The sequence below is a fragment of the Wyeomyia smithii genome, chromosome 3 (assembly GCF_029784165.1).
Source record: "Wyeomyia smithii strain HCP4-BCI-WySm-NY-G18 chromosome 3, ASM2978416v1, whole genome shotgun sequence".
NCBI lineage: Eukaryota > Metazoa > Arthropoda > Insecta > Diptera > Culicidae > Wyeomyia > Wyeomyia smithii.
Genome location: NC_073696.1, coordinates 130875571 through 130902518, shown reverse-complemented (window position 1 = coordinate 130902518; position 26948 = coordinate 130875571). Strand labels below are relative to the sequence as shown.

At 35.2% G+C, this 26948-nt stretch overlaps 1 protein-coding gene across 1 annotated transcript in view; it reads right to left on the bottom strand.

Moving 5' to 3' along the window:
* LOC129733283 (gamma-aminobutyric acid type B receptor subunit 1) overlaps positions 1–26948 on the bottom strand; it is a 212117-nt gene that overhangs the window by 18804 nt on the left and 166365 nt on the right. Inside the window, exons 9-10 of the mRNA XM_055695050.1 lie at positions 25006–25148; positions 22375–22498 (exon numbers count right to left, since the gene is read on the bottom strand). Coding sequence (XP_055551025.1) covers positions 22375–22498; positions 25006–25148 — 267 coding nt within the window. The remainder of the gene's footprint in view (positions 1–22374; positions 22499–25005; positions 25149–26948) is intronic.

Below are 26948 nucleotides of genomic sequence, written 5' to 3'. Positions count from 1 at the left end.
TATATATATATATATATATATATATATTATATATATATATATATATATATATATATATATATATATATATATATATATATATATATATATATATATATATATAAATATATATATATATATATATATATATATATATATATATATATATATATATATATATATATATATATATATATATATATATATATATATATTTGTACGCTTTTTTTATATTATTGAATGTTATTAGCTTTCGCAGTTAATTTAATGTAATTGTAGGAAAATTATTAAACCTACTTGTCAAGAGAAAAAAAAAAGGAATAAAACGAAACTTAAAATAAACTTAAAACTATCTTACTGACTATAAAGTGAGCTAATCGTTGCAATTGAGGATTGCAACGATTTTTGTCGGAATTCGTTGATAATTTGGCTTGACATATTTTCTAATGTTTCTACATTAGTGATCCTATGTAGCTCATTCGTTCTAAACCAGGGAGGACGCTTCAAAATCATTTTCAAAAGTTTATTCTGAATCCTTTGAAGTGTCTTCTTCCTGGTTGCACAACAGCTTGTCCAGATGGGAACTGCATATAACATTGCTGGACTAAAAATTTGTTTGTAAATTAACAGTTTATTCTTGAGACAAAGTCTAGCATTTCTGTTGATAAGAGGATACAAACATTTTATTTATTTATTGCACTTTGTTTGGATATTCTCAATGTGCACCTTGAAAGTAAGATTCTTATCATAAATTAGCCCTAAGTATTTAATTTGATCAGACCAATTTAAGACCACACCGTTCATCTTAATAACGTGGTTTGAGAAATGAAACTCTTGGCTTATGAGGAAAAATAATTAACTGTGTTTTAGAAGTATTAGGGGAAATCTTCCATTTCTGCAAGTATGAAGAAAATATATCTAAACTTTTTTTGTAGCCGACTGCATATAACACGATGGCTTTTTCCTTTTGCGGAAATGCTTGTATCGTCACAAAACAGAGATTTTTCACAACCTGGTGGTAAATCAGGAAGATCAGAAGTAAAAATGTTATATAAGATTGGGCCCAAGATACTCCCCTGAGGCACACCAGCTCTAACAGGCAGTCTATTAGATTTACCATTTAGATAGTTAACCTGGAGAGTGCGGTCAGTTAAATAACTTTGTATCATTTTTGTGAGGTAAAGCGGAAAACTGAAATTTGACATTCTAGCTATTAAACCTTTATGCCAAACACTGTCGAATGCCTTTTCTATATCTAGAAGAGCAACTCCAGTCGAATAGCCTTCAGATTTATTAGTTAGAATCATATTTGTTACTCTCAGTAACTGATGAGTAGTGGAATGCCCATGGCGAAAACCAAACTGCTCATTTGCAAAAATTGAGTTCTCATTAATATGTGTTATCATTCTATTGAGAATTATTCTTTCAAAAAGTTTGCTAATAGAGGAAAGCAAACTAATAATAGCTGGATTCTTTTCGGATTTTAAAATTGGAGTGACTTTGGCATTTTTCCATTTTGTAGGAAAACGTGCTAGTGCAAAGCATCTGTTAAAAAATTTTACCAAGAAATTTAAAGAGTTTTCGGGAAGTCTTTTAATGAGGATATAGAAAATCCCATCATCTCCTGAAGCTTTCATGTTTTTGAATTTTTTGAGAATAGTTCGCACCTTATTCAAGTTTGTTTCCAATACCTCTTCAGAAAGAAATTCTTTGGCGGTGATTTGATCATACTTTTGGTTTACTTCATTTTCAATTGGACTTACTACGTTCAAATTGGAGTTATGAACACTCTCAAACTGCTGAGCAAGTTTTTGAGATTTTTGTTCATTCGTTAGAAAAATGCAATCACCACTGGAATGGGCTTCGAAGGCTTCTTAAGAACCTTCGAAAGCTTCCAGAAAGGTTTTGAATAAGGTTTTAGTTGTTCAACTTCTCTCATGAAATTCTCATTTCGCAAGAGAGTGAATCTATGTTTAATTTCCTTTTATAGTTCTTGAAAAATAATTTTCAAAGCAGAATCACGAGATCTTTGGTATTGTCGTCTCCGTATGTTCTTCAAACGTATAAGAAGTTGAAGTTCACTGTCAATAATTGGTGCATTAAATTTCACTCGAGCCTTAGGAACTGATAAATTCCGGGCATTGAGAATTAAGCTGCTAAAATTATCTAATGCTCTGTCAATGTCAGCACTATTTTGTAAAATAATATCATTATTCAAATTTTCTTCGATCGTAGAACGATATCTATCCCAACTAGTCTTGTGATAACTTAACACAGATCTAGTGAGATTTAAAATAGTTTCATGAGAAATAGAAAATGTTATGGGAAGATGATCAGAATCAAAGTCAGCATGAGTTAATAAATCACTGCATGAATGACTTTGATTTGTTAGTACCAAATCAATTGTAGATGGATTCCTAATAGAAGAATAACATGTAGGACCATTTGGAAATAAAACTGAATAAAATCCAGCCGAGCAATCATTAAACAATATTTTTCCATTGGAATTGCTTTGAGCATTATTCCAAGATCGATGTTTCGCATTAAAATCACCGATGATTAAAAATTCAGATTTATTTCTTGTGAGTTTTTGCAAATCTCCCTTGAAATAATTTTTTCGCTCACCAGTGCATTGAAAAGGCAAATACACTGCGGCTATAAATAAAATACCAATACTTGTTTCAATTTCAATTCCCAAACTCTCAATAACTTTGGTTTCAAGATGGGGTAAAACACGATGTTTTACTCGACGGTGGATAACTATTGCAACTCCACCACCGACAACATCAATTCTATCAAACCTATGAACCATATAATTTGGGTTCTTTTTTAGTTTAATATTTGGCTTTAAAAGCGTTCCAGTCACAACTGCAATATGCACATCGTGGACTGTTAAAAAATTGAAAAATTCATTCTCTTTCGTTTTCAAAGAGCGAGCATTCCAATTTAGAAAATTTACAGCATTATTTAAAATCATTGCTGAATTTCAATTTCATAACAATATTAGTTGTAAATTTCATACCTACTTGAACAGCCACATGGATTGTTGTAGGTAATCAATCTTTTCGGGTGTTGGAATACCTAAATCAATACTGGCTGACATTTCAGCACCAAACACGAATGGTTCGTTACTGTTTGAATTTAAAATATTACCTGAAAGGACACTGGCATATGGACAGCCAGATGTTGCCTGAACAGGATTATTTGTCTGAAATTTGTTATCTGAATTTAAATTATTACCTACAGACACAGCTGATAATGAAAGTGCTGGTGATGCCTGAACAGTATTGAAAGTCTTTTGATTACCCACATTGACAACTGGTTATTTAGAATTCCTACGTTGTTTGGAAGCAATAATTTTGGACCTTACAGGACAATTCAAGAAATTAGATTTGTGATTTCCCCCACAATTTACACATTTGAAACTATTAGTGGTCTCTTTCACGGGGCAAATATCTTTCGTGTGGCTAGTGTCACCACAAATCATACATTTTGCTGCCATATGGAAGTTTCGAGTTCCATGACCATAGGCTTGACAATTCCGACATTGCGTAAGATTATGAATTCCTCCATGTCTCTTAAAATTTGCCCACTTTATTCGCACGTTAAATAAAACACGTGCTTTTTCCAAACATTTCAAATTATTTACTTTGGTACGATCAAAATGTACTAAGTAATTTTCCTGGTGTATTCCAGTTTGATTAATTTTGGCATTTGCCTTTCGTTTCATCAAAATTACTTGGTTGGGGGCAAAACCAAGTGATTCTGACAAACAATCTTTAATTTCATCAATAGTTTGATCATTTGAAAGACCTTTCAAAACAGCCTTAAACTGTCTCTCGTTTTTGGCATCAACAGAATTAAATTTATACATCTTTTCAATCAAATACTGTAAAAGATGTTTATGGTCATCAAAAGATTCGGCCAAAATACGAATTTCGCCTTTGCGGCCAATTTGAAAATTAACTTTCACATCCAACAGAAATGATGAAAGTTCTGATCGAAATGCTTTAAAGTTTGCTACAAATACCACAATAGGTGGAACTTTAACCTTCTTCATGACGGCTTTATGCTCAGTATGAGTAGTTTGAAATTCTTGATCCCCAACGGAAGAAAGAATATCATACCTGTTAGTCGAAATTTCAGTGTCACTAGGAGGAGATGCCTCACGTTTCCTTGAAGCCGCATCAAAGCGGGCTTTTTTTATTTTTCCAGGCATAACTGGAAAACTTCACTACACTTTCACTTCACTATAGAATTTAAATAAAAATATCTCAAACCAAATTTACTCACTAATCACTCGTTAACGTTAAAAACAAATTTATTACTTTGCGTCTTTTAAAAAGATTGCCTGTTGAAAGCGAAAAACAAAATTTCAATATCTCTCGGTAGTCTAAGACTTAGCCTCGAGCTGTTGGTAAAATGCAACCGTACTGTAGGACAGTTCAAGTCGATCTGATCATACCCCTTATTCAGAGCCGGATTTAAGGGGGGGGGGGGCCCACAAAACGAGAAAAAGTTCTTTTCTCTATCAAAAATGAGATTCAATCAAAAGTTCAATTTACAGTAAGAAAATTTGAACAGACCATTTCAACCTGAAACTTTCCTTCAGTGTTATTTTTTCGCGAGCGCCAATATCACAACCACATCCATAAGATTTCACCTTCGATTCTCTTGAAATGACACACATTAACACACCATTTGAATCGAACCAGCGCGCATGGGAAATCAAGCAGGAAAGAAGATAATCCACAAGTTTTTTTAATACATTGCTGTTGATTCCGAAAATAAGTTTACCTATCCGAATCAGGGATACTAGATTTGCGTTGCAAAATGCAGATTTTCAGAGTCCGTGTGCAGATTTTATTGACCTGCAGAAGTGTGTAGGGGTAAACAGGGTAAGACCGCCCTGCGGGGTAAGACCGCCCACTGTAGTTTTACTACCAAGTTATAAAATAATTGAAAAATTTCTTTAACGTGTCTATCACAGTATAATTACACAACATTTTGCACGTTTTTCTGTTTTGATAGTGCGCGAACGGTCGCAGAAATAATCAAAAACAACCTTTCAGCTGGCAACCAGTCAATGCGCTATTGTTTTGCGGCAACGGGACTTAAGGTTTTTCAGTCTAAAAATCTATTGTTTTGTTCGTGAATATACGTTTAATCGCTTGCCTGAATCTATCTTCTTTCGGGAATATCGAAGGCCGTGAGTAATCTTGTAATTTTGACTACTTTTTCGGTCAAATATGAAAATGTTCCACTGGGGGTAAAGTCGCCCACTATACAAGGGGTAAAACCGCCACGTATCCAACTGCTTGTTGTTTTACTTCAAGACCCAAATGCCTCGACACTACAAAGGGAATATTTACAGGATCAGTAAAGCAACTTCAAGCCACATAAGACATCGATGTTAATCGACCATTTTCAATTTGGTTGAAGCTTTTCTAGTAATATATTTTAACAAGACTTATTTTTGAAAAAAGTAAACCTGTGTGAAAATGGTGTTAATGAACCAAAATAATTTTAGAGCCATGACGGTTTGTTTGATTGGTATGACGTCTCCGGCAGAATTGAAAATAGTAGTTTTTTACTTCCGAAAAAAAATACACACTCTAAAAAAATTTAAAGAAAAGATATAAAAATAGAATTAAAAATATATTTTTTTTTTCAAATTTATTTGAAAAAATATGTTTTTGCCTGTAAAATCTACAAAAGGTAAGCTAAAATTTTATGGTTGTTGGATCATGGAGTAATATAAATATTAATTGCTAAATTTTTGTGAAGAATTTTTTTTTTGGACGGTTTGTTTGGTGTATAGAGTCGTTGATAATTTTGTTCTTCAAAAAAAAAAACATAGAAAATTGAAAATATAAATAAACGAAAGAATAATTATTAGTATTTTTCTATACATAATAAGTGTTCAAAAGAATCATACTGACAGGTTTAATGAGTTTTAATTTTTAGCTTAAAGATAGGTATATTATGAATTCAATATCTTGAAAACCCCCAATTCTGAAAAATCTATTTATTTTGAAAACCAAAAAAGTTACCTAAACATTGATCTGAACTTGAATAATCAGAAAACAAAATAAGTTGAAACTTAGAAATTTTTTTTTCTGCTTTTTTACAGTGTATATTTTATTTAAAAAGAAAAAAAATACCATCCACAACTTTGTCAGAGACACTATACCGATAAAATCAACCGTTTCGGCCCTAAAAATATTGTTTATCCTCAAAAAATGGTGGGCGATCTTACCCCGCTGGTGGGCGGGCTTACCCCGCATGAAAAAGATCTGCACATTTTCAATGAATTTTTAAAAATTGAAAAAAAAAAACTGGAAAATAAACAAAAATATTTCAGTTCTTATTTTTTAAATGCGGGTATTGAATAGAAGAACCTCTTAGCGAAGAAAAAATGAAATTGCAGCCGCAACCTTTTTTTCTATAAACAGAATTGCTTAAGGGGGCGGTCTTACCCCGCTTACCCCTAGTTTTTTCCTAGGTTCTGTAGATTATTGCCAGCGTAGCCTTATATTTGCGCAGTCTTTCTCAAATTGTGTGCAAATTTTTGCTTGCGGATCGCATTTTTTTCGAATTGCGGTAGGTTTTTATTTTTCAGATATCAAGAAAAAAAATCCGGATTTCGAGCAGTTGCATACATTTATTTATTTGAGCCTAATGATCTCGAACGCAACTGGAGAAAGGTCTTTATCGAAGATGAAACTGATTGAAAATAGGTTGCGTACGACTATGAAGAGTGAAAGGCTGTCAAACTTAGCATTATTAAGTTGAGAGTACAATATTCTGAAGGAGCTGAATGTTGATTATTCAATCAATAAGTTCTCTGCAAAAAAAAAACTCGTAAGAAAAAATTCTAGCAAATTTTTGGTAACTTTTCAATGAGAAATAAGTGTTTTTAACTCGTACGATAAAAAAACGGGTTTGTTTTATTCTGGGGCCCCCACTGTAAACTGGGCCCCGGGCCCCCACAATCGTAAATCCGGCTCTGCCCTTATTTGTTGTTTCTGATAGCACGGCACCCGATGTTTAGTGAGTTCAAAGGAAAAAAGTGCATGAGCACCAACACCGTAAGTACCCAAGTAACAAAACAGGTTTTATCAAAGTTTTATAGCGCTGTTTTGGCTGTATTAAGTGCTAGAAAACTTTGATAAAACCAATGTTGTTACTAGGGTATTGGCGTAAGTATTTGAATTGATCGCTCTTTAATCCGCGAAGAAAAAAATCGAGATACGTCTGTTTGTCTGTGGTATTATATAGACTTAACCAAAATATCTCTGATTGACAGAAATTATTATGTTTTGTTTTTTATTCTTTTGTTCTCCTGAGATTTTCCTTGAGCCCGAAGGAGCACTGTAGATCATTGCACGGAATGATCTTACCCCACTATTTTTGACAGTTCATGGAGCTTTTTAACAATTTGGACAGAACAATCGTTCCTTTCTTTGTTTTGACTAAGATTTGATGGCGCATGAAGAAGTTATAATGAAGTAGAAAACAAAATTTAGTCTTGGCCTCATCGAAAAAAATCTAAATTCGAATGTGACCTTTATGAACCGTCATCACCGTGCAATATCGATTACACGGTAAAGATTGTCACGTTCCACAGTGGGACGGATTCAAAAAAAAAGCGGATATTAGCTTTTACGGAGAAACGGAGATTCTGGAATTTACGCGATACTTTTTAAGGCGAATTTCGGTTTCTCTTCACTCGGATTGCAGAATTAACACGGGTATTTTTACGCGGATTCCGGAATTTACGCGGATTCCGGAAATTATGCGTTTTTTTTACGCGGATTACGGAATTTACGCGTTTTTTACGCGGACTCTGGAATTTACGCGTTTTTACGCGGTTTTTTCTACGCGGCACGTATCTCCCGCGTAAAAAGCGACTTTAGTGTATTTGTTTTGTGATACTAGTGTCTTCTCAAAAGTTTCATAGGTCTTTCAGTATTTTTATGATGCAATGTAATATTTGAGGAGAACTGAGTTAGAATTACACTTCTGGTTGCAAAGGATGTATTTTTATAATATTCTCATTTTGTCAGAACATCACCTTTATGTAGAAATTACAAAAAAAAAAGATAAAGTGGAAAATTTTAAGGGGTCGTTAATTTGGAGCTAAATAACTTTTTTTTCTTAAGAGATAGAATTTTGACAAAAATTCTTCAAACAAATGTGAAATATTTCATAAAAAGTTTTGGATTTGTAATTCTAAACAAAAAAAAAAGAATTATTCGAGATCTTTACTCATACCCCCTGAATCTTGAATATTACATTACAGCATAAAAATACTTAATGAATTATGATAATTTTGAGAGATATCAGTATCAGAACACTAATAAATTTTTTGTAAGAGCTAATATCCCCCTTTTTTTATTGTGGTCCCCTCAAAATTGTACTTCGGTTTATCAGGTTGCACTTAAATATGAACTGAATGCAAATTAAGTTGCTTTGATAGCTTTTCTATGAAAAATACTCACAGACAAATTTTCGACAAATAACATATATTGAAAACTTGAAAACAGGTGATTTGCTAGCAACACGGAACATGTTTTAAAATTAAAATAAAACACAATAAATACCTTGCGAACTCGCAGCATTTTGCTACATACTTTGTCGTTTTCGCAGCAAAGGAAAATCGAATGCACATTTCAATATTTGGAAACCTATTTGGATTTAAAGCTGTTCCTACCTTCAGTTGAAAATTGATGCAGTTCAAAAGTAGGCATCCAAGCGGAAAATTAAGCGAACAGCACGCACGCGAAACACAAATTGGTTTTGCCTTTCTCCTAGAAAGGTATAGCAATCACTTGCAAAACCGAAAGTATAAAAGTGCTCCAAAGGGCCGAATGGCATATATCACTCGACTCAGTTCGACGAGCTGAGCATTTTCTGTATGTGTGTGTATGTGTGTGTGTGTGTGTGTATGTGTGTGTGTGTGTGTGTGTGTGTGTGTGTGTATGTGCAGATTTTTATTCTCACTCACTTTTCTCAGAGATGGCTGGACCGATTTTCATGAAATAAATTGCAAATGAAAGGTCTTATTGCCCCATAAAACCCTTTTGAATTTTATTGTAATCGGATTTTTAGTTTAGAGGTTATGTTTAAAAATGTGAAAATCATGAAACATCAATATCTCAGAAACTACACAACCGATTTGAACAAAATTGGTCTCAAAAAAAACGGGCTACCCCCCCCCCCCCCGGGCTAGAAAACCCTTAAGTTTTGAATTTCATAAAGATTGAACTTGTGGTTCAAAAGTTATGAAAAGAAACGTGTTCTGAAGACTGTTTAATCTCACTCATGTTTCTCAGAGATGGCTGTACCGATTTTCCTAAAATCAGTGTCAAATGGAAGGTCTACTTGCCCCATAAGACCCTATTGATTTGTTTTGCAATCGGACTATTACTTTGCCTGTTATGTTTAAAAATGTGAAATCCAGCTATGCAAAGGAACATATTCTGAAGACTCCTTGGACTCACTCACTTTTCTCAGAGATGGCCGACCCGATTTCCATAAAATTAGTGTCAAATGAATGGTCTAGCTGCCTCAGAAGACCCTATTGAATTTTACTGTAATCGAACTGTAACTTAATTTGTAATGTGCCGACTTGTGAAAATCACGAAACTTCATTATCTCAGAAACTACACAACCGATTTGATTATTATTATCAGATGAGCGGGCTAGTTAAGGGTTAACTGATGAATTATAATTGAACACGTGGTTCAAAAATTCGGCTGCTCTATACGTTCCCATTTCATTTGATTATAATCGAACTTAAGCAACCGTTATGTTTTAAATTATTAATAAAACAACGAAAGTCTATTATCTGAAAGATTATATGACTTATTTGAACATAACTAGTGTCATACGAACGAGTCATCTTTCAAACTTACAAATAACAAACTTCATAACAATTTGATATGTGGCTCAAAAGTTATGGAAAGAAGAGAAATTCAAAGACTATTTAAAACTATACCTGCTTTGATCGATATATGTGACCTCAACATAATTTAAATGTGGTGTCGTACTATTTGAACGTTCTAAGTTCATTGATTCCTTGAGGTTTGTTTGAAGTCTGCAAATGCACGACGAATCGGCCATAGGATATGATCAAAGTCAAATAACAAATCGTTTGAAATGATTGGTTTTATCGAAATGACAACATCCTCGTCTTTTGGCTTCTGTACATCGCCTTAATTCTGAATATATTCATATTGGGTGGTATTTTGTCATTATCAGCAGACTTTCTGGCATCAATCTGACACCGGAAATACCCATATTGGGAGGCATTTTTGGTTGTTTTCCAGAAACTAAAAGTGGTCGTCTTCAAATTCAAAATAGTGTCCAGGGTCAATGTTTGGTTTCTATGCATCATCTCGATTACGGAAATATCCATGTTGAGTATTATTTGGTCATTTTCGGCTGTTTCCTATAAGTTGCCATTTAGCGATTCAAAATGGTGCCTGAGGTCAATTGTTAGCTCATTGCATCATTCTGGTTCCAGAGATACTCATATTGGATAGTATTTGTTAATTTCAGGCTGTTTTTCACAAACCGGCAGTCGCCATCTTGGATTTCAAAATGGTATTTAGGATACTGGTTAAAGAAGAACTCATATTGGGTGATATTTGGTCACTTTGGACTGTTTTTCAGAAGCCGAAAGTCGTCATTTTGGACTTTAAAATTGCCTGTAAAATCAATTTCTGTCACCTGGGCGTAGTTCTGGTTCCGAAAACATTCATATTGAAAGGTATTTGGTCATTTCCGGCTGTTTGGCAGACACCGGAAGTCACCATCTCCATTTAATGGGAATCGTCCATTTCAGGCTGTTTTCCAGAAACCGGAAGTTGCCATCTTACAATCCAAAATGTTGTCTGAGGTCGATTATGGAACATATTTGTTACCACTAAAAACATTCACCAGCCAATATGGTTCCATTTAGTTGATTAGTTCGTGAGATGTGCAGAAATTTGTGAAGAAACATGTACTTCCAGAAGAGGGAGGGGCGTCAAACCATTATGGACATATTTGTTACCTCTAAAAACATTCACATACCAAATTTGGTTGTATTTTCTTGATTGGTTCTTGAGCTGTGCAAAATTTGTGTTTCATTTTCATGGGATCCCTCCCTTATAGAAGAGGGAGTCGGGTTTCAAACCATTATGTACATATTTGTTACCACTAAAAACATTTACCTGCCAAATTTTGTTCCATTTGGTTGATTAGTTCTCGAGATGTGCACAAATTTGTGTTTCATCCATCTATTATGGACATATTAGTTACCCCTTAAAACATCCACATGCCAAATTCGGTTTTATTTGCTTGGTTTGTTCTTGAGTTGTGCAGAAATTTATGTTTCATTTGTATGGGACCCCTCCCTTCCAGAAGAGGGAGGGGTCTCAATCTATCATAGGAACCTTTATCGGCACCATAAACCCCTACATACAAATTTTCACGTCGATCGGTTCGGTAGTTTTCGGTCCTATATGGATCAGACAGACAGACAGACTTGACTGCATTTTTATATGTGAAGATTACAACATCAATATTTCAGAACCTAAAGAGTGAATAGACATTGATTGGATTGAAGCGTTAATGTAAATCTATTTTCACAAATAAAAAATTGAATGAGAAAGGCTGGGTCTGACCGCTAGGTGGATTAATTTAGGTTTTTCTGTAGCTATCGCTCGCAGCCATTCAATTTGTCATGACTGACGAACGTTTTCGACTGAATTAGTTTACATCCGATATGTCCACACACAAACGTGCAAGTTTGAGAAAGCGGATACAGGACATGTTCATACATATTTTTTCTATTTTGCCCAAAACACAACCTATCAGAACTGCCTTGCTTCGAAATGGTATCAAAAAATAGCTTAAGCGGCAAGTGTTGTAAAGTTTTAAATCTGATTGCATGTTATTGATACGTGACGTTTATAATATTAGCTACCTGTAAAAAAGATATCGCTTGAGTTTTATAATAGTGTTTTTAATATACACCTCATTTGGCAAACTGATTGTGACATCCGATAATTTGAACACATCGTTCTGTATACAAACCCCAGGTTTGTATATGGCATTTAATAGTTAAATTATACATAATTGTGTAAGCACGTTTGGAATAGATATAGTCGATTCTTCGTTTAATTTTGTCTCCGATGTTGATTTACGTAACAGTCTAAGTTACAAATTTTATTTTCATTTTATGTCAACCCTCCCCTCCTTATCTTCGAAAATGTTGAAAATTACTAGAGGAAGAAACCAAATCAAACCGTTTTTTTATATTATTGGGTTTTCGACAGCGTATACGCTCAATTTAGTAATAAACAAGTCCAGTGGCAGTGGGATTGTCTTCGAAAGGCAAGCCAAATTATTAATAATAACAATAACGTGTTGTTTTCATTTATTTGCGTGCAAGTTACAAATGTCATAACTTGCATAATTTTTTTTTATCATAGTTACACTGAGATCTTTTTCACTAGTTTACGAGTTTTTGTTTTGTACGCGGATTCGCAGTTGGAAATAACACTACCATTGATTCGGATTTCGAAATTTACGTGATTCCCCCATGAAAAACAATTCGAAGTTTGTATCGGCCTTAATATGATATTCAAAAATTCTATATAATTTAACTTGATTTCAAACCAGTTATGCGGAATTCATCGTATCGCGTTCCTACTTCTCAACTCACATATTGCGTGATTTTACAACAATAATTAATTTGATCGATATTTTTTTCTTCATCTATAATTTACTAGCTGACCCGGCAAACTTCGTCTCGCCCATTTTTGTGTTTATTTTATTAATTTTAAACATTTCAAATTCATTGATTCCTTGCGATTTGTTTATAGTCTGCAAATGCACGACGAATCGGCCTTTGGATATAATCAAAGTCAAATGGCAAATCGTTTGAAATGATTGGTTTTATCGGAATGACAACATCCTCGACTTTTGGATTCTGTACATCACCTCTATTCTGGAAATATCCACATTGAGTGGTATTCGATCATTTTCAGCGGTTTTTCTGGCATCAATCCGATTCCGGAAATATCCGTTTTGGGTGGTATTCAGTAATTTTGTTGTTTTCCAGAAACTGAAAGTGGTCATCTTTGAATTCTAAATAGTGTCCAGCGTCAATGCTTGACTTCAATGCATCATCTCGATCGCGAATATATCCATATTAAGTAAGTTTTTTTCCGGCTGTTTTCCAGAAACGAAAAGTCGCCATCTCACTATCCATAATGGTATTTGTGGTGAATTTTTAGCTTCTGATTCAGGATTTGGTTCAGCTCAAGTTCAGAATGTGCCCTTGACTGACACCTCGCGCGAGTATTTAAAGTATTTAAAAGTGCTTGTGTAGAAGCTTATGATATGTAGACTACGCATAAGACAGTTAACAAATATTGATTCGTGATACGTTTAATTTGCTAGAATCAATTAGAAAAGTCAATAGAATAAATACAATATATTAAGTTAAATCGTGCGAATTTACTTCACGATCGTTAGCCACTAGATGCTTTGCGTAATTATCGTCGCCGTGGTCGTCGTCGGTAAGAATTGCGAAATGCAATATGATGAGTAAGGATAAGACGAAAATAGCGTCCGGTTGAAAAAATATATGTACGATCGCATCACTTATCAAAGTGAATCTTGATCCAACTTACCATTCCCTACTAACAAAAACCTCCTCCTCCCTCCTAACCTTTGTGGAGATGCAGAGGTTAACACGGTCTCCATATAGCAAAAGTTACACTAACATCCCATCCCTCTTCCTATCTGATTGCAAGGACGTGGCCGGCGTCGTTATTGACCCTTCAAAGTATTGAGTCACTAAAACCTGGTCGGTCGGTCACTCCCAGCCCCATTCAGTTGATTCACTGAGCAATTTTACTGATTCAGATCAATCACGGACTGCAACCATTGATTTATGCAGTCAGTCAAGCTAAGCTATGCTAAGCTGTTGGCCCTTGAAGCACAGAACGGAAGGTCAACTTCAGGTATATGATCGAACAGAAAGTGCACACAAAAAGGACTGAAAAATGACAATTGAATTTTCTGTGCTCTCGGGCAATATATATTTGTCGTGTACGTTTATGTCGCTTTGCCAGTGGTATAATGTGGCATAATTTATCCGATGTTTTGAATTGACGGTTATTTCAACAGTTTAACCCGTTTAATACAATCTATTACGTTCGATGCAAAATCGTTTTGGAAAAAATTCGCAATTATTCACATTTGTGGAGTTTGTCATATTACAATAGTGTAACGAAGGTATTGTAATCGACAAATGTTGATTTGAAACACGAACAACAATCAATGTTATTGAAAAATCGTGCGTTTTAAACCGTTAATGTTGCAATTCTTCCTTTTACAACTGTACCATGTGTTATAGACGTTTTTTTTTAAATTGGTAAAATATGAAATGCAGCTCGTGAGTTTGTTTTTCAACTCAAGAAAGTACTTTGAGTTTTTAAAAATCATGGCACAGATGGATTTCTTAACGCAAATTTTCCGAATATCTTCTATCTATTAAATAAAAATAAGTTGGTGTCTGTATAACGGCGTTTCACTCGAAGTAGAATCAACGGATTTGAATGATTCTTTTTGTGTTTGTTTTGTCTTCATCTTCGACGAGTTAATAGGCCATAAAAATAACAATAATCAACTGATAAAGTTAGAAAAAAATTTAAATATATTTTCGGTTTTTCCCGCCTTTTACTCCAAGAACAACGTCATTAGATTACTATGATTGTAGGCTATGACCGGTAGACGAGTTGTTGTAGCGTCGTTATTGAGACGTCGTAGTTGAGTAAACAAGCACCTGTTATTGATTCACGTATTAGGTGATATTCGTTTTCGCTGCCTACTACACCTTTTCTATGCAAAAGCGCTATAGCGTGGTAGCAGCAAACTCAACATGCATGTGAATACTCTCAACGTGGCTTTGATTTTATTCAAGGGCATATACTTGATAATGTAAATTAAATTTCTGGCTTATTTGAGCAAAGTTGCATATAGTCGTTTTATTTATCTGATAAATGAAAACAAAGAACAAGAATAACACTACATGTGCGATGATTTAATTTACCATTGCTCGGATCTAATCAATCTGTTCAATTTTCTCTAAAATGCACACTGACTGTCAATGATCTAAACATTTGCTCATGCTGCAATGATTTTGTTAGCTGGTAAAAGGAACGTGTAGTTTTTGCTTCTCAAAAAACATTGATTTCTGTTCATGTTTCGTTAAATAGGCACTATTGCATTGCTACAAATCTCTGGATTTACAATTAATTGTTGAACTGAAAACTATAATGTTGCGAAGTGTCAATTGGACTGTGCTTAGGCAGCAGATTTGCCTCAAAAAGCAGATGAAATATTAATGTCATTGAAGCGAAAATTTCGAACACCTTTTCTATGCAAAAGCGCTATAGCGTGGTAGCAGCAAACTCGACATGCATGTGAATACTCTCAACGTGGCTTTGATTATATTCAAGGGCATGTACTTGATAATGTAAATTAAATTTCTGGCTTATTTGAGCGAAGTTGCACATAATCGTTTTATTTATCTGATAAATGAAAAAAAAAGAACAAGGATAACACTACATGTGCGATGATGTAATTTACCATTGCTCGAATCTAATCAATCTGTTCAATTTTCTCTAAAATGCACACTGACTTAGATCATTGAAATCATTGATTGATCATGAAATATTATTGTCATTGAAGCGAAAATTTTGAAGCTCCGTGCACCTACCAATTTACCATTTAATTTCAAACATCTGTATGTACCTTCGCGCTCCTCAGTTGGGTGATATTCGATAATGCCCAAAGCCCTGATAACTGGTGGCATTAAACCTAAAATATGCATATTCTCGCATAAGCAGCTTTATGTCACATGGTCACGTGAAAAACAATTGGTATCATGTATGTTTGAAAAAAAAAAAGATACCCGAAAAATGGTTGGCCTTCAGGTTTTGCGAAAATTTTTGTTCAGGACAAAACCATATTGTCACTATGCCATGGCAATAACGAAAATCAACTGGAAAAGTTATAAAACGTTAAAAACCAACCCTTGATATTTCCCGCCCTTCTGAGATTCTGAGAGGTTTTCTGTGAGTTTTAGTGAGTAACGATTTTTTGTTGCCTTTGATCGGAAAAATTCGAAACAAGTTTTCATCACCGGGGCGTACTTAAACGATAGCCTTCATTTTTTTTAAATATTTTATGGAATAGTTCTATGCGATTTTCGTATTGGTTTCTGTTGATACCATTTAAATTCAACGTCGGTTTCTGTTAATTTGTGCTGTAACTGTTTTTCAAGAAAGAAGAAGACACTGTCGGTACGTAATAAACATAATAGATTAAAAATAATAATGTGTTTTTGCAAGAATTCTGAGGAGTATTCATACTGGTTTCAGTTGGTTTGGAATAATTTTCTTCCACATGTAGTGGGAATGCTTCCTCACGAAGATGCCGCTAAGGGTATTTTATAAAAGGAATGTTCCCTAATCTACATGATCAAACTGATTCTTGCTTATCTTCCAGTTGACTTTCTGCTGTGGTCGAAGTGTTTTTTGTTCAGATGAAGTTGTTGTAAGTGGAATGTTCAAATACTTAACATGCCGTTGAATTAAAATTAAATTCGTTGTTTTCGTTCCAGTTTTGCGAGTTAGGACACGAGTAGTAGCAGGTCAATAAAAGTGTCAGGCTCCGCAACACTGAAGATAGAATATTAAAAAGTCAGGAAATATACGAGTTCCGAAGGGAAGTTGATCGGTTAAGAACAAGGCGAGCTCGAAATGCGACGTTCGATACCCCATATATCTCAAATCGTCAGTTACACACTTAATTCCCATAGTCTTTAAACGAGTCTTGAACAAAAGAAAAATAAAGTATAGTAACATAAACACTCAATTGAGAGAAAAATGCCAATCAAATATTTTCATATACTACTACTCCATATATTCAAGGTCAAATTTACCACCGAACAGATGCATTGCTGCCACTACCCGATGGCAAATGTCCTTGAAGTGACAATTCTGACAGAAAACTACAAAGGAGAAGTCGTAATAATCCCGCGTATCTCGATTACTCCTACCGATTTGCCGTTATTATTATTTATTATTTGTCAACAGATAAAGTTCTTACCCTAATGACATTTACTAAAATCAGCTATCTTAAGAACTAAATTAGCATAAAACATTTCTTAAACAACGCTTGTTCTTAACACGGAACACATTAAAATCAAACACATCGTAGCAGCTGTTGAAAATGCGACACATTCTGAGCACTGGTTCATGTAGGCCATAGTTCGTCCTTGAAGATCGGTTGCTTAAAAATGTATGGAAACGGAGATTGCGTCGTCTAGTGTTTATATCGAGGAGACCTAGTAATAAGGGACAGTCTATGTGTCCCTGTATCAGGTCCCCCACGAAACAGGCCTTGGCCAAGTTGCGCCTTCCTTCCAGCAGCTCTAAATTGATGAGTTTGCATCGACTCTCATAGCTCGGTAGATTACGAGAGTCTCGCCAAGGAAACTGCCTTAATGCGAAGCGAACAAATTTTCGCTGCACAGCTTCAATCCTCTTAACTGTGTTTTGGTAAAAAGGACACCATACGATGGCGGAATATTCTAATATAGGACGGACCAGGGAGCAATAAAGCGCTTTGAGACAGTGCACGTTTTTGAAGCTTTTAGCGGAACGAAACAAAAAACCCAGTTGCGACGACGCCTTTGAAACTAAATAAGCAACGTGATTCTTGAAGGTTAATTTTGAATCGAGCATGACTCCCAGATCCTTCACCACCGTCTCACGTTTCAAAGCAGATCCTTGTAAACTGTAGTCGTGGAGGTACATCGCATGTTTTCGACCGAAGGAGATAACTGAGCACTTAGACACATTAAGTGACATCCTGTTTAAGCTGCACCAATCGCTGAAGGCTTCCAAGTCAAATTGTAGAGACTGGGCGTCAAGAGAGTTTCTTATTGTGCTGTATAGCTTCAAATCATCTGCGTAGGATAATTTCATGCATTTTAAAATCGAATTCAAGTCGTTCATGAACAGCAGAAAAAGGAATGGCCCAAGGTGACTGCCTTGAGGAACGCCGGATGTAACGGGAAATGGAAACAACGTATAATCGCCGAGCTTAACAGCCATGGTTCTTCCAGTGAGGTAGGAGCGAAGCCAAGAAAGCAAATTGTCGTTCATTCCGATTTTGTCGAATTCCGCTAAAGCAATCTCGTGATTTACTCTGTCGAAAGCTGCGGAAAGGTCGGTATATACAGCGTCCACTTGATTACCGTATTCAATCTCTCGTATAATGAACGATGTAAAAGTAATCAAATTAGTCGTCGTCGAGCGCTTAGGCATGAATCCATGCTGGTCCAGGGAGATGACGTGCGAACAATCATGGGTCAATTTGGAAAGAACAATTTTTTCAAACAGCTTTGAGACAGAACTAAGCGACGCAATACCGCGATAGTTGGAAACGGTCCGCTTGCATCCTTTCTTGTGGATGGGAAAGATGAAGGAATTCTTCCAGCGTTAAATTTTAAACGTCTGCAATTTCCCGTGCGTCGCGCATTCGCGATGACTATTGATAAAAGCCAAGGACAGTCACTGAAAATTTGAGGCATAAATTCCGAGTATTCATGCTTCTCACATGGACAGCTCTATGTCGCATGTTCACGTGTCCCTGACCCCGACATTGTGGAATATATAGAATTTAGTGGCTAGGACCGCCTTGACCACTTTCACTTAAGCTTGAATTATTTAGAATTCTGAAGCTTTTTATAAAATCTGTTCCAGTGAGATTGGCCAGACAGAAGGGTATTACTATATTTGCATTAAGCCAAGCTTTTGAATAATTGAAAAAGTAATGTAATAATTTCCTTCAGAATATTTAAAAGAATGACTGTTTATTTTCAGAAATGTATTGAAATGATTTGATTATGATTGAAAGGTGCCATAATGTTCAATGAAATAAAAACGTAAATTTTTACGAGCGCAGGATTGAAAAAAAAAACTAAAAACAAATCAAAGCCGGAACATTTCGTAGGTATGTTTTTTAGCAGCAGTTAGATATTTCAGTTTTTGCAATAAAACAGTCAATAAAACTCAAGGCTGCGGTACGAAGTTTGCCGGGTCAGCTAGTTTATAATAAATGAATCACATCTTTATTCGAAAATGAAATTTATAAACTAGTTTCATTCTCTTATTAGATTATATTAAATGTTTTGCCGATTGACTCAAGTCCATTCTGGAGAATATAGATTTGATGCGACATGCGACATGCCATTTAAATAAAAATAAGCAGAATAAGGTTAAGTAAAATCAGGTTAGCTTCTAGGGCAACGAATAATGCGATTGTAAGAGGTACCGGTTTCATTGTGTAGTCTTTTTTTTTAAATCTGATAAAAATCTAATCGTGATTCGAAAAAATGCGCTCGAGCAGGCAGAGTCTGTAAAAATCTGCACACATTTTGAGAAAGTCATAGGGAAAAAAATGTAGTTAACCATCCCGCATAATCAATAACCATGAAACGTGCCTAACAACTAGTTCGGGATATAGTTTCGACTGTATGGGGTATCGTTAAACCATATGGATTATCATCCGTTTATGGTTATTGATTATGTGGGATGGAGATTGAAAAAAACCGCACATACCTGCGAATCAAAACAAATCAGCGTTTTGCTGACAAATCTGATATCCCTGCTGACAACCGAAAGTGACAACCTTACAGAACACTAAAAAAGGATCTCAAGAGGTTCGTTTCAAGGGGTTTCGAAATGCATCGTAACCTAAGATTACTCCTAAGTAATCAATGTCATTTTTTTCGAGTAATCAAAGGTAACCATCAACAATCAATGACAAATAAACTCAAGCACGAGTAGTCAAAATTTATATTATTATTTATTCACTTTTCGGGTTTCTTGCATGCATTTGAGTGACGTTCAATTTTGACATAAGAGCGCTTTTTAGATGGATGAGGGCCCAACTAACAAACCCCCGACTAAGGAGCAACCGGTAAGCGAATCACCATTGTATATCAATAGTGCCTTACCCCTAGCGTTCGTTCATATATGGAAACATTCGTATAATACATGACGCGCTCAGGGGAGAGGTGGAGGAAAGGTATCCAGCGAAGTGTTACACTGCATAAGACCACCATGCAAATTTGCGTTACTTAGTTGATGGGGGTTTTGAAAATTGCCAAATTCCACGTTACGTAATATACGAATATTCTTCAAGAGGACTCAAAACGAGATGGTAAATAGAGACTGGAAACAAAAGATGCGACTCTCACTTTATGTAACTCGTGTTAATAATCTGATTTTTCACAGTTAAAAGGAGTAGATTACTGAAAAACAATAAAGGAACAGTTCTACAATTATCTATGCCGGTATCTGAGTCAGCTGTTTTGAAGGATGCTAGGGGCAAGACACTGCGTAACCCAATAGGTGATTAGTAATCCTAACAAAAAGAAACAACCGGTGTCATCTTGCAACCTTGATAGCTCAACCCAACGCGTGAAATCCTTCACTATTTGGGCTACGAATTTAGTGCAACGAGCAAAATTCGATTGTATTCATTGTTACTAAGTGTTTATCGTTGCATTTCCAGACACTCCTCTAGTTACATCAAAACTCTTTGAAGTCATATTATCGTCGTTGTGATGTTGGTGTATAGAAACATAGTAAAACGGTATGTCAAAAGAACAACCGGCTATATTGCAAAAAAAAATGCCAAAGACTAAAGTTGTTTATAAAAACAACCGATGACCAAAATTCATCGCATCTTATAATATACTATTTCGATGCATTCAAATTATAAATTCGATAAAGCTACATACCTTGCTACTGATATTCATTCATTTTAAAAGCAATTCACAACTTGAAACACATGAATTTGCGATTTTCATTTGCTTAGTTAGTAAGAATCTATTAACAAGTAGGAAAAGTTATTTGCTGTCGCTTGGTGATGCTTCGTCTCCAACCGTACAAAAAAAAAAAAAACGCTTCCCCGCTCGTGCCTACTTGTTGATCAAACCGTTTCACCATGTCCTATACGCTATGGTTGGGAAGTTAATGTGATAAATAAATGATAGATATTCAGTGGTGGGCACCGCTAATCGAAAATTTAGCGACGCTAATCGCTAAGTCGCTAACCGGAAAATTCAGCTCGATAATCGCTAAACGCTAAACGCTAAACCCACATTAGCGGAACTTTCGCTAATCGCTAATCGCTAACTTTTTAATATGTAAATAGTCATATCGCTATATTTATTGCTCGTGTTTTGTAAGATTTGGACCACTTTGATCTTTTTCGGTTAAACAAACGAAAACAATTACTTTTTAAAGCTATTTACAGTAAGAGGTTCACGAAACGGTATTCATATTTGATTTTGTAAAATCAAGAATAACAAAAGTTATTTAGCTTGCATTGAAAATAGATACTCTTAGGAAAGTTTTCATAAAAATTCAATTATTATCTGAATCGAAAAAGTAGAACCAAAGTTGTCATAATTTCAAGCGCATTGCAATTTACCAAAGTTCTCGGTGTGCCGAAAATTCAATCTCAATCTGTTCTTCAAAATGCTCCGGTGGCTTGTACGATAACTGGAACTCCATTCTAGGGTAAAAACTGACAAAAGTAACTTTCGCATTAAAGTATGTTCATCTTTCGAAGCAATTTACGTACGCCATCAGCAATTCACAGTTTTTCTAAATATTTCTATTGTCGCTTCTCTACAAAATTTAGCGAATTAGCGATTTGCGTTTCGAAGGCCAAAATTTTAGCGACGCTAACAGTTTCGCTAACCAGCTTAAAAATTAGCGAAATCGCTAAATCGCTAACTGAATTTAAGCGTCGTTAATTAGCGAATTAGCGAATTAGCGGAATGATGCCCACCACTGTAGATATTTATATATATCAACCAATATCGTGTATTATTACCGAAAAAAATTTCATGAAATAAAGTTGTCAAGCCCCTAGAAATAATGTGTTTTCCTTCCTAACAGATGCTTAGCAGGGTTAACCTGTAGTGTTTTCGCCGACAGATTTATACCAGTGTGTTTGATTGATTTCGATAAAAGTAGTATAAATTCTGTTTATTTCCCGTGTAAAAAGCGTTCTTCCCACCCCTAGGGAGCGCTGCAAAATTCACTGAGCACTTAGCAGTTTTCGTATCACACATGACCTTCCGTTCTGTGCTTGAAGTCTATATGCAAAATTTGGTTGGAAATTTCGAGAACCTCAAAGCTAAATTTAGTATAAGAGTTATTACTGCAATTGTTAGAAAAATCCAATAGCTTAATGTTTATCCCAACACAATTGCTTGAATGGAACGATTAATAGACTTACCTTAGGATAATTTGCAGCAGTAACAAATTGTCCGTCAATTCCTAGCAATATCACTGACACTAAACAGGTGATAACGCCGAACAGCATGATAGTGTTGCATACCGGATGCGATGATTGGATGACTCTGTGTGAAACGAAATTTGTTGAAAAATGTATGTAGTGAATGTTTAATATACCTTAATAAATATGAATTATCTGGTTTTAAATTTAAAATGGACTATTTATACAGAGAACAATAATCATGATCATCATAGATGCTATATTTTTGGCCTATTGAATGGCAGCCAGAACTGTTACCATAACTATAAGCACTTGACTGTAGCACATTATTTTTGCTTTCCGTTTTTTTAGTAGCTGTGTTGTTTCAAAATGCTAGCTACAGCTATATCTACGTAAAGACTCAACGCGATTTCAATACATTTCAGGCAATTTGTTTGTGTTCTATTTTCAATTGCCGCCTGTGTGTGCTATACTCCATTTAACACGTAATTGTCTCATGCCGACAATAAACTGTGTTTATACCTAATCGAAGGTCTCTGACGCGTTGAATCGAAAATGCAAACAGGTGATAACTCTTCTACACGACGAGTTGCTTGTAAAGACTGCCAATACTATTTGAATAAATGTGCTGTTTTAGCTGAGGGAATGCCTATTCCTATCCCTCGCTGTACATTTGACAGAGTATAACATCGAAGATACAAAAACGTCAAACCTGATACAAAAACGTCAATGTCGGTAGGTTTGTTTTCATTGTTTGCCGTTTCGGTTGGAGCTTAGCCCTTGCGCTTATTAGGTAGACGCGGTCAACACAGTGGATCTGGTTATTATAAAAAAAACTGTAATCTGAGTAAAAACCTCTTCATAAATTATATATGAGCTTTCCGTTCGTAAATAGAAGGAATGGGAAGAACAACACAACACAAGCAAGAAAACAGAAAAGAGCAAAAACATTAGATTTTTGTTGTATTGTACTCGATGTCAACATCAAATCATAGCACATTTCCTCGGTTTTAGCATGATTTTAAATGTAATGGGGCAGCGGTTCTCAACCTTTTTTTGTCCGCGTACCCGTTGGCGATGTTTTCCAATTCAATTGTACCCCCCTGGCTTGGAATTTTCTCGCAGCGTATTTTGGTAGTCTAGCTAGTTTGGGTTTGAAATAGAACTAAAGCTTGTTCGCTTGCTACAGTCATGTTTCAAGAGTAAGGTTGAAGAACAAATAGTATTAGAAAAATAAAATTGCTTTGTCCGCCAATACTGATTTTTCTTTCGCGTATTCCTAGGGGTACGCGCACCCCAGGTTGAGAGCCGCTTTTATAGGGCATGGAGCTCTACGTTGCATATGTGTATGAATGCATACAATTGCGTGCTTTCGAAATTGACGATTAGACCGATATTTAATTCGTCGATGAATTTCTGCCTCTCTCTGCTGATCTCTATTCCTTTTTTACTTTCACTGACATTATGTGATCATCGGCATATCTTTCCATTTTCTTCTGCATAAATAATTGTAGGTTTAGTTAAAAAAAAAGATTGGCATACTCATGTTTTAGGCAAGTTTTAAACACTGCGTTTTTTAACGAAACATTTGTCTGAATGTCGTCGACTTGAAAGAGGGGGAAATTTAGTTTAGCTTTTATTTTCTTCTGCAGAAAAAAAGAAGTTCAAAATTTATTTAATAAGGATCGTGACACTTTGTCTTTCAGGATTGCGGTGGTCGTCTATGCATCAACACCCAATTTAAATATTCGATCTTATTATGTCGAAGGGTCAATTATAATCTTGGCTCTTCCTCAGGCGTATATCCAGAATGATCTCGGATGGATAGCAAAGGCAAGCGGTTTTGAATAAGTATGAATTGTTGATGAAACAAAAGACGTATTTTCCTGTTGTGGCATCATTCGAATAATCAGGATTTGCATTGCCGAACGCCTTCTACTACTCTATCTTATTGTGGTAAAAGATGTTTCATTCACAATTGTGATGCCGATTTGAAAGCAGCGGGGGAAGGATGGAAAGTTTCGTTTTGTCTTGTCTTTTTGCTTGTCGCACAAAAGATTTTCACGACGGAAACGGAAAATTGTCACTTATTCAGAGTTATAGTGCCATCGAATAAGGAATGAACTGATTTAATTTATTGAGAAAACCAGGGCTACTGAACGTTTCTTTTGTTGTAGCTACCGGACTGATGATGTATTAATAGATGATGATAGTTCGCTAATATATCATTTAATTGTCTATGGAAAGAATATGCCGTGACGATGTTAGTTAATCAGCCTTTCGTTTTTTCCTAGATTTTCTATAACCTTGATAACGCCATTCGTTAATATATGACTAACGAAGTAGCATTATTACTATTATTCGGACTGCTATTAGATTAAGTTTGTGGAAACAGCAACAAATGCAAAATACGAAAAAAAATCATCGACCAGTAGAATTGAGAAACTGGTGGTGATAAATAATGAGTTGTTGAATGATATACCAGTAGTGCAAATGACACCATAATCATTGTTAATGCACTTTTGAATTTTTAATGACTACTCTGACGTGCAATTTCACACCAAAATGTATTCTTTAAATGGTATTATCGTGTGAAAGCAATAATTGTACTATTCATATAGTAATACCTACCTTCGGTGACGGTGCCATATGTTGAACACGATAAGCCCAATTGCCACCACGATACCACAGCTTGACACAGTGCTCATGCAGATGAAGAGGGGCAGTGAAACGGTTCTCAGAACACGTCGCACAATTGTTCTATCTTGGGGTATCTGGTGATAATGTTAAAAGAGGCGAAAAAACTTTTTTTAGTATTTTCTATCATTAAAATTAACTTCAGGCTCTAAATTTATTTTAATTACATTATCACATGAGTTTTACTTGTACAATTAATGAATAACTAAGTCCTTGTAAACAAACTTTTTGTTTCATAAGAGGATTAATGTGAAGCTTGCTGAATTATAATCTTTACAATATTTCTTAGATTAAAAAAATTTCCCCCCGATATTTAAGATCAAAAAATAAATTGTTTTTCATGGTTTTCCAGGCTTTGCCCACCTATTGAAAGTCACCAGATGTTGTTGACCATTATGGCAGCAGCGAAGTTTACCTGAAAATATTAACGATTGATTGAGGAACTAGAGTTACTGAATGTACAATTCCTCTGGACACGTCATCAAAAATGTGCAGATCAGGTTAGTTACTTGCACGCAAAAAATTAATTATGCAACTACACATCATTATAGTAGGAAATTGAAGCAACATTTAATTAGATTTCAATCCTGGATAACGAATTACGGTAATTTTGATCAAGCATATAACCGTGCTCGATGTTTTAACTGGTAAAAACCACTATGATAAGAAATTATTTACCAGTAATGATACTGCTACTCCGTGTTGTCGTACTGTACGTTCATAGTTCGTAGTAGGCTAGTTTGCACAATTTTTATGCAAAATCAGGCCAAAGCTTGTGCGAATTGGAAGAGAACCATAAATGATTAGGGTTCGAACTCTTGCCTGTATATACTTTTCAAAACTTAAAAACTGCACGTATCAACATCACCGCAGAATTTTACCGACAGTGATGTATTAGACTACTGCAATGTAGTACTGGATGATTCAGAAAAACTTTTAGCAGCTTTACTCGTATAAACATCATCGCAGAATTTCAATGACAGTGATGTATTAGAGTATTCCAGAGCGCAACACATCGAGCTATTTAACCAGAGAATTTTCATAATGAATGTTTCCCCAATATGAGTGACAAAACTTGGTTGCATTGAATCCCTACAGTTTGCGTTTTTGAGTGACAGAATACCTAATTTTCAAACCTTTGGAACAGTTTCTTTTCTTACGTCTAAAAATTAATTATTCAAAGCTCTTCCCAGGGCACCATTTTGGTACAATTAACAATCAGGGATCGATTATATATTTTGTTAAAGTAAGATAGTTCTGGTAAAAAATACCGCCAATAAGATTTAAAGGGGACCCTACTGTGGACAGTCGAAAAATAATGAATTTTCATGTTTGTTTTCGGATGTTTAGGGTAAGGTGAAGTGATCGGGTATTTTGGCTATGATAAAATGTATTTAGAGATGTATTTCGCATGTCGTGGGTGCAAATATTGTAAGTATCACGCTTTTTACAGTGTTTTTCTTGAAACCACGCTCTTTCAACTAGCGGTAAGTTTTTTTATCAGCATCTACTGAGCCGATTTGGCTGAATTTTTTTTTAGTTTGTTAAAATGGATTATCTAACTTGTTGCATAGCCGTTTTTCGGTACCTAAAATCAATTTTTACTGAAATGGACGAATCAATTTTTTACTGAAATGGACGCCATTTTGGCAATTTTTCAATTTTTGGATTTTTTATAAATGGCTATGTAACATGTTAGATAATCCATTTTTACATGCTAAAATAAGTTTCAGCCAAATTGGTTCAGGTATTGATGTTCCCAGCTGCCAACCGTGTACTACTCACTACATGTGCATTAGGGTGGCAATGACTGCATGAAAAAAAAATCTTAATTAAATTTCAAAAACCGACCATGTACATTTTGTTCATTGGCCCAA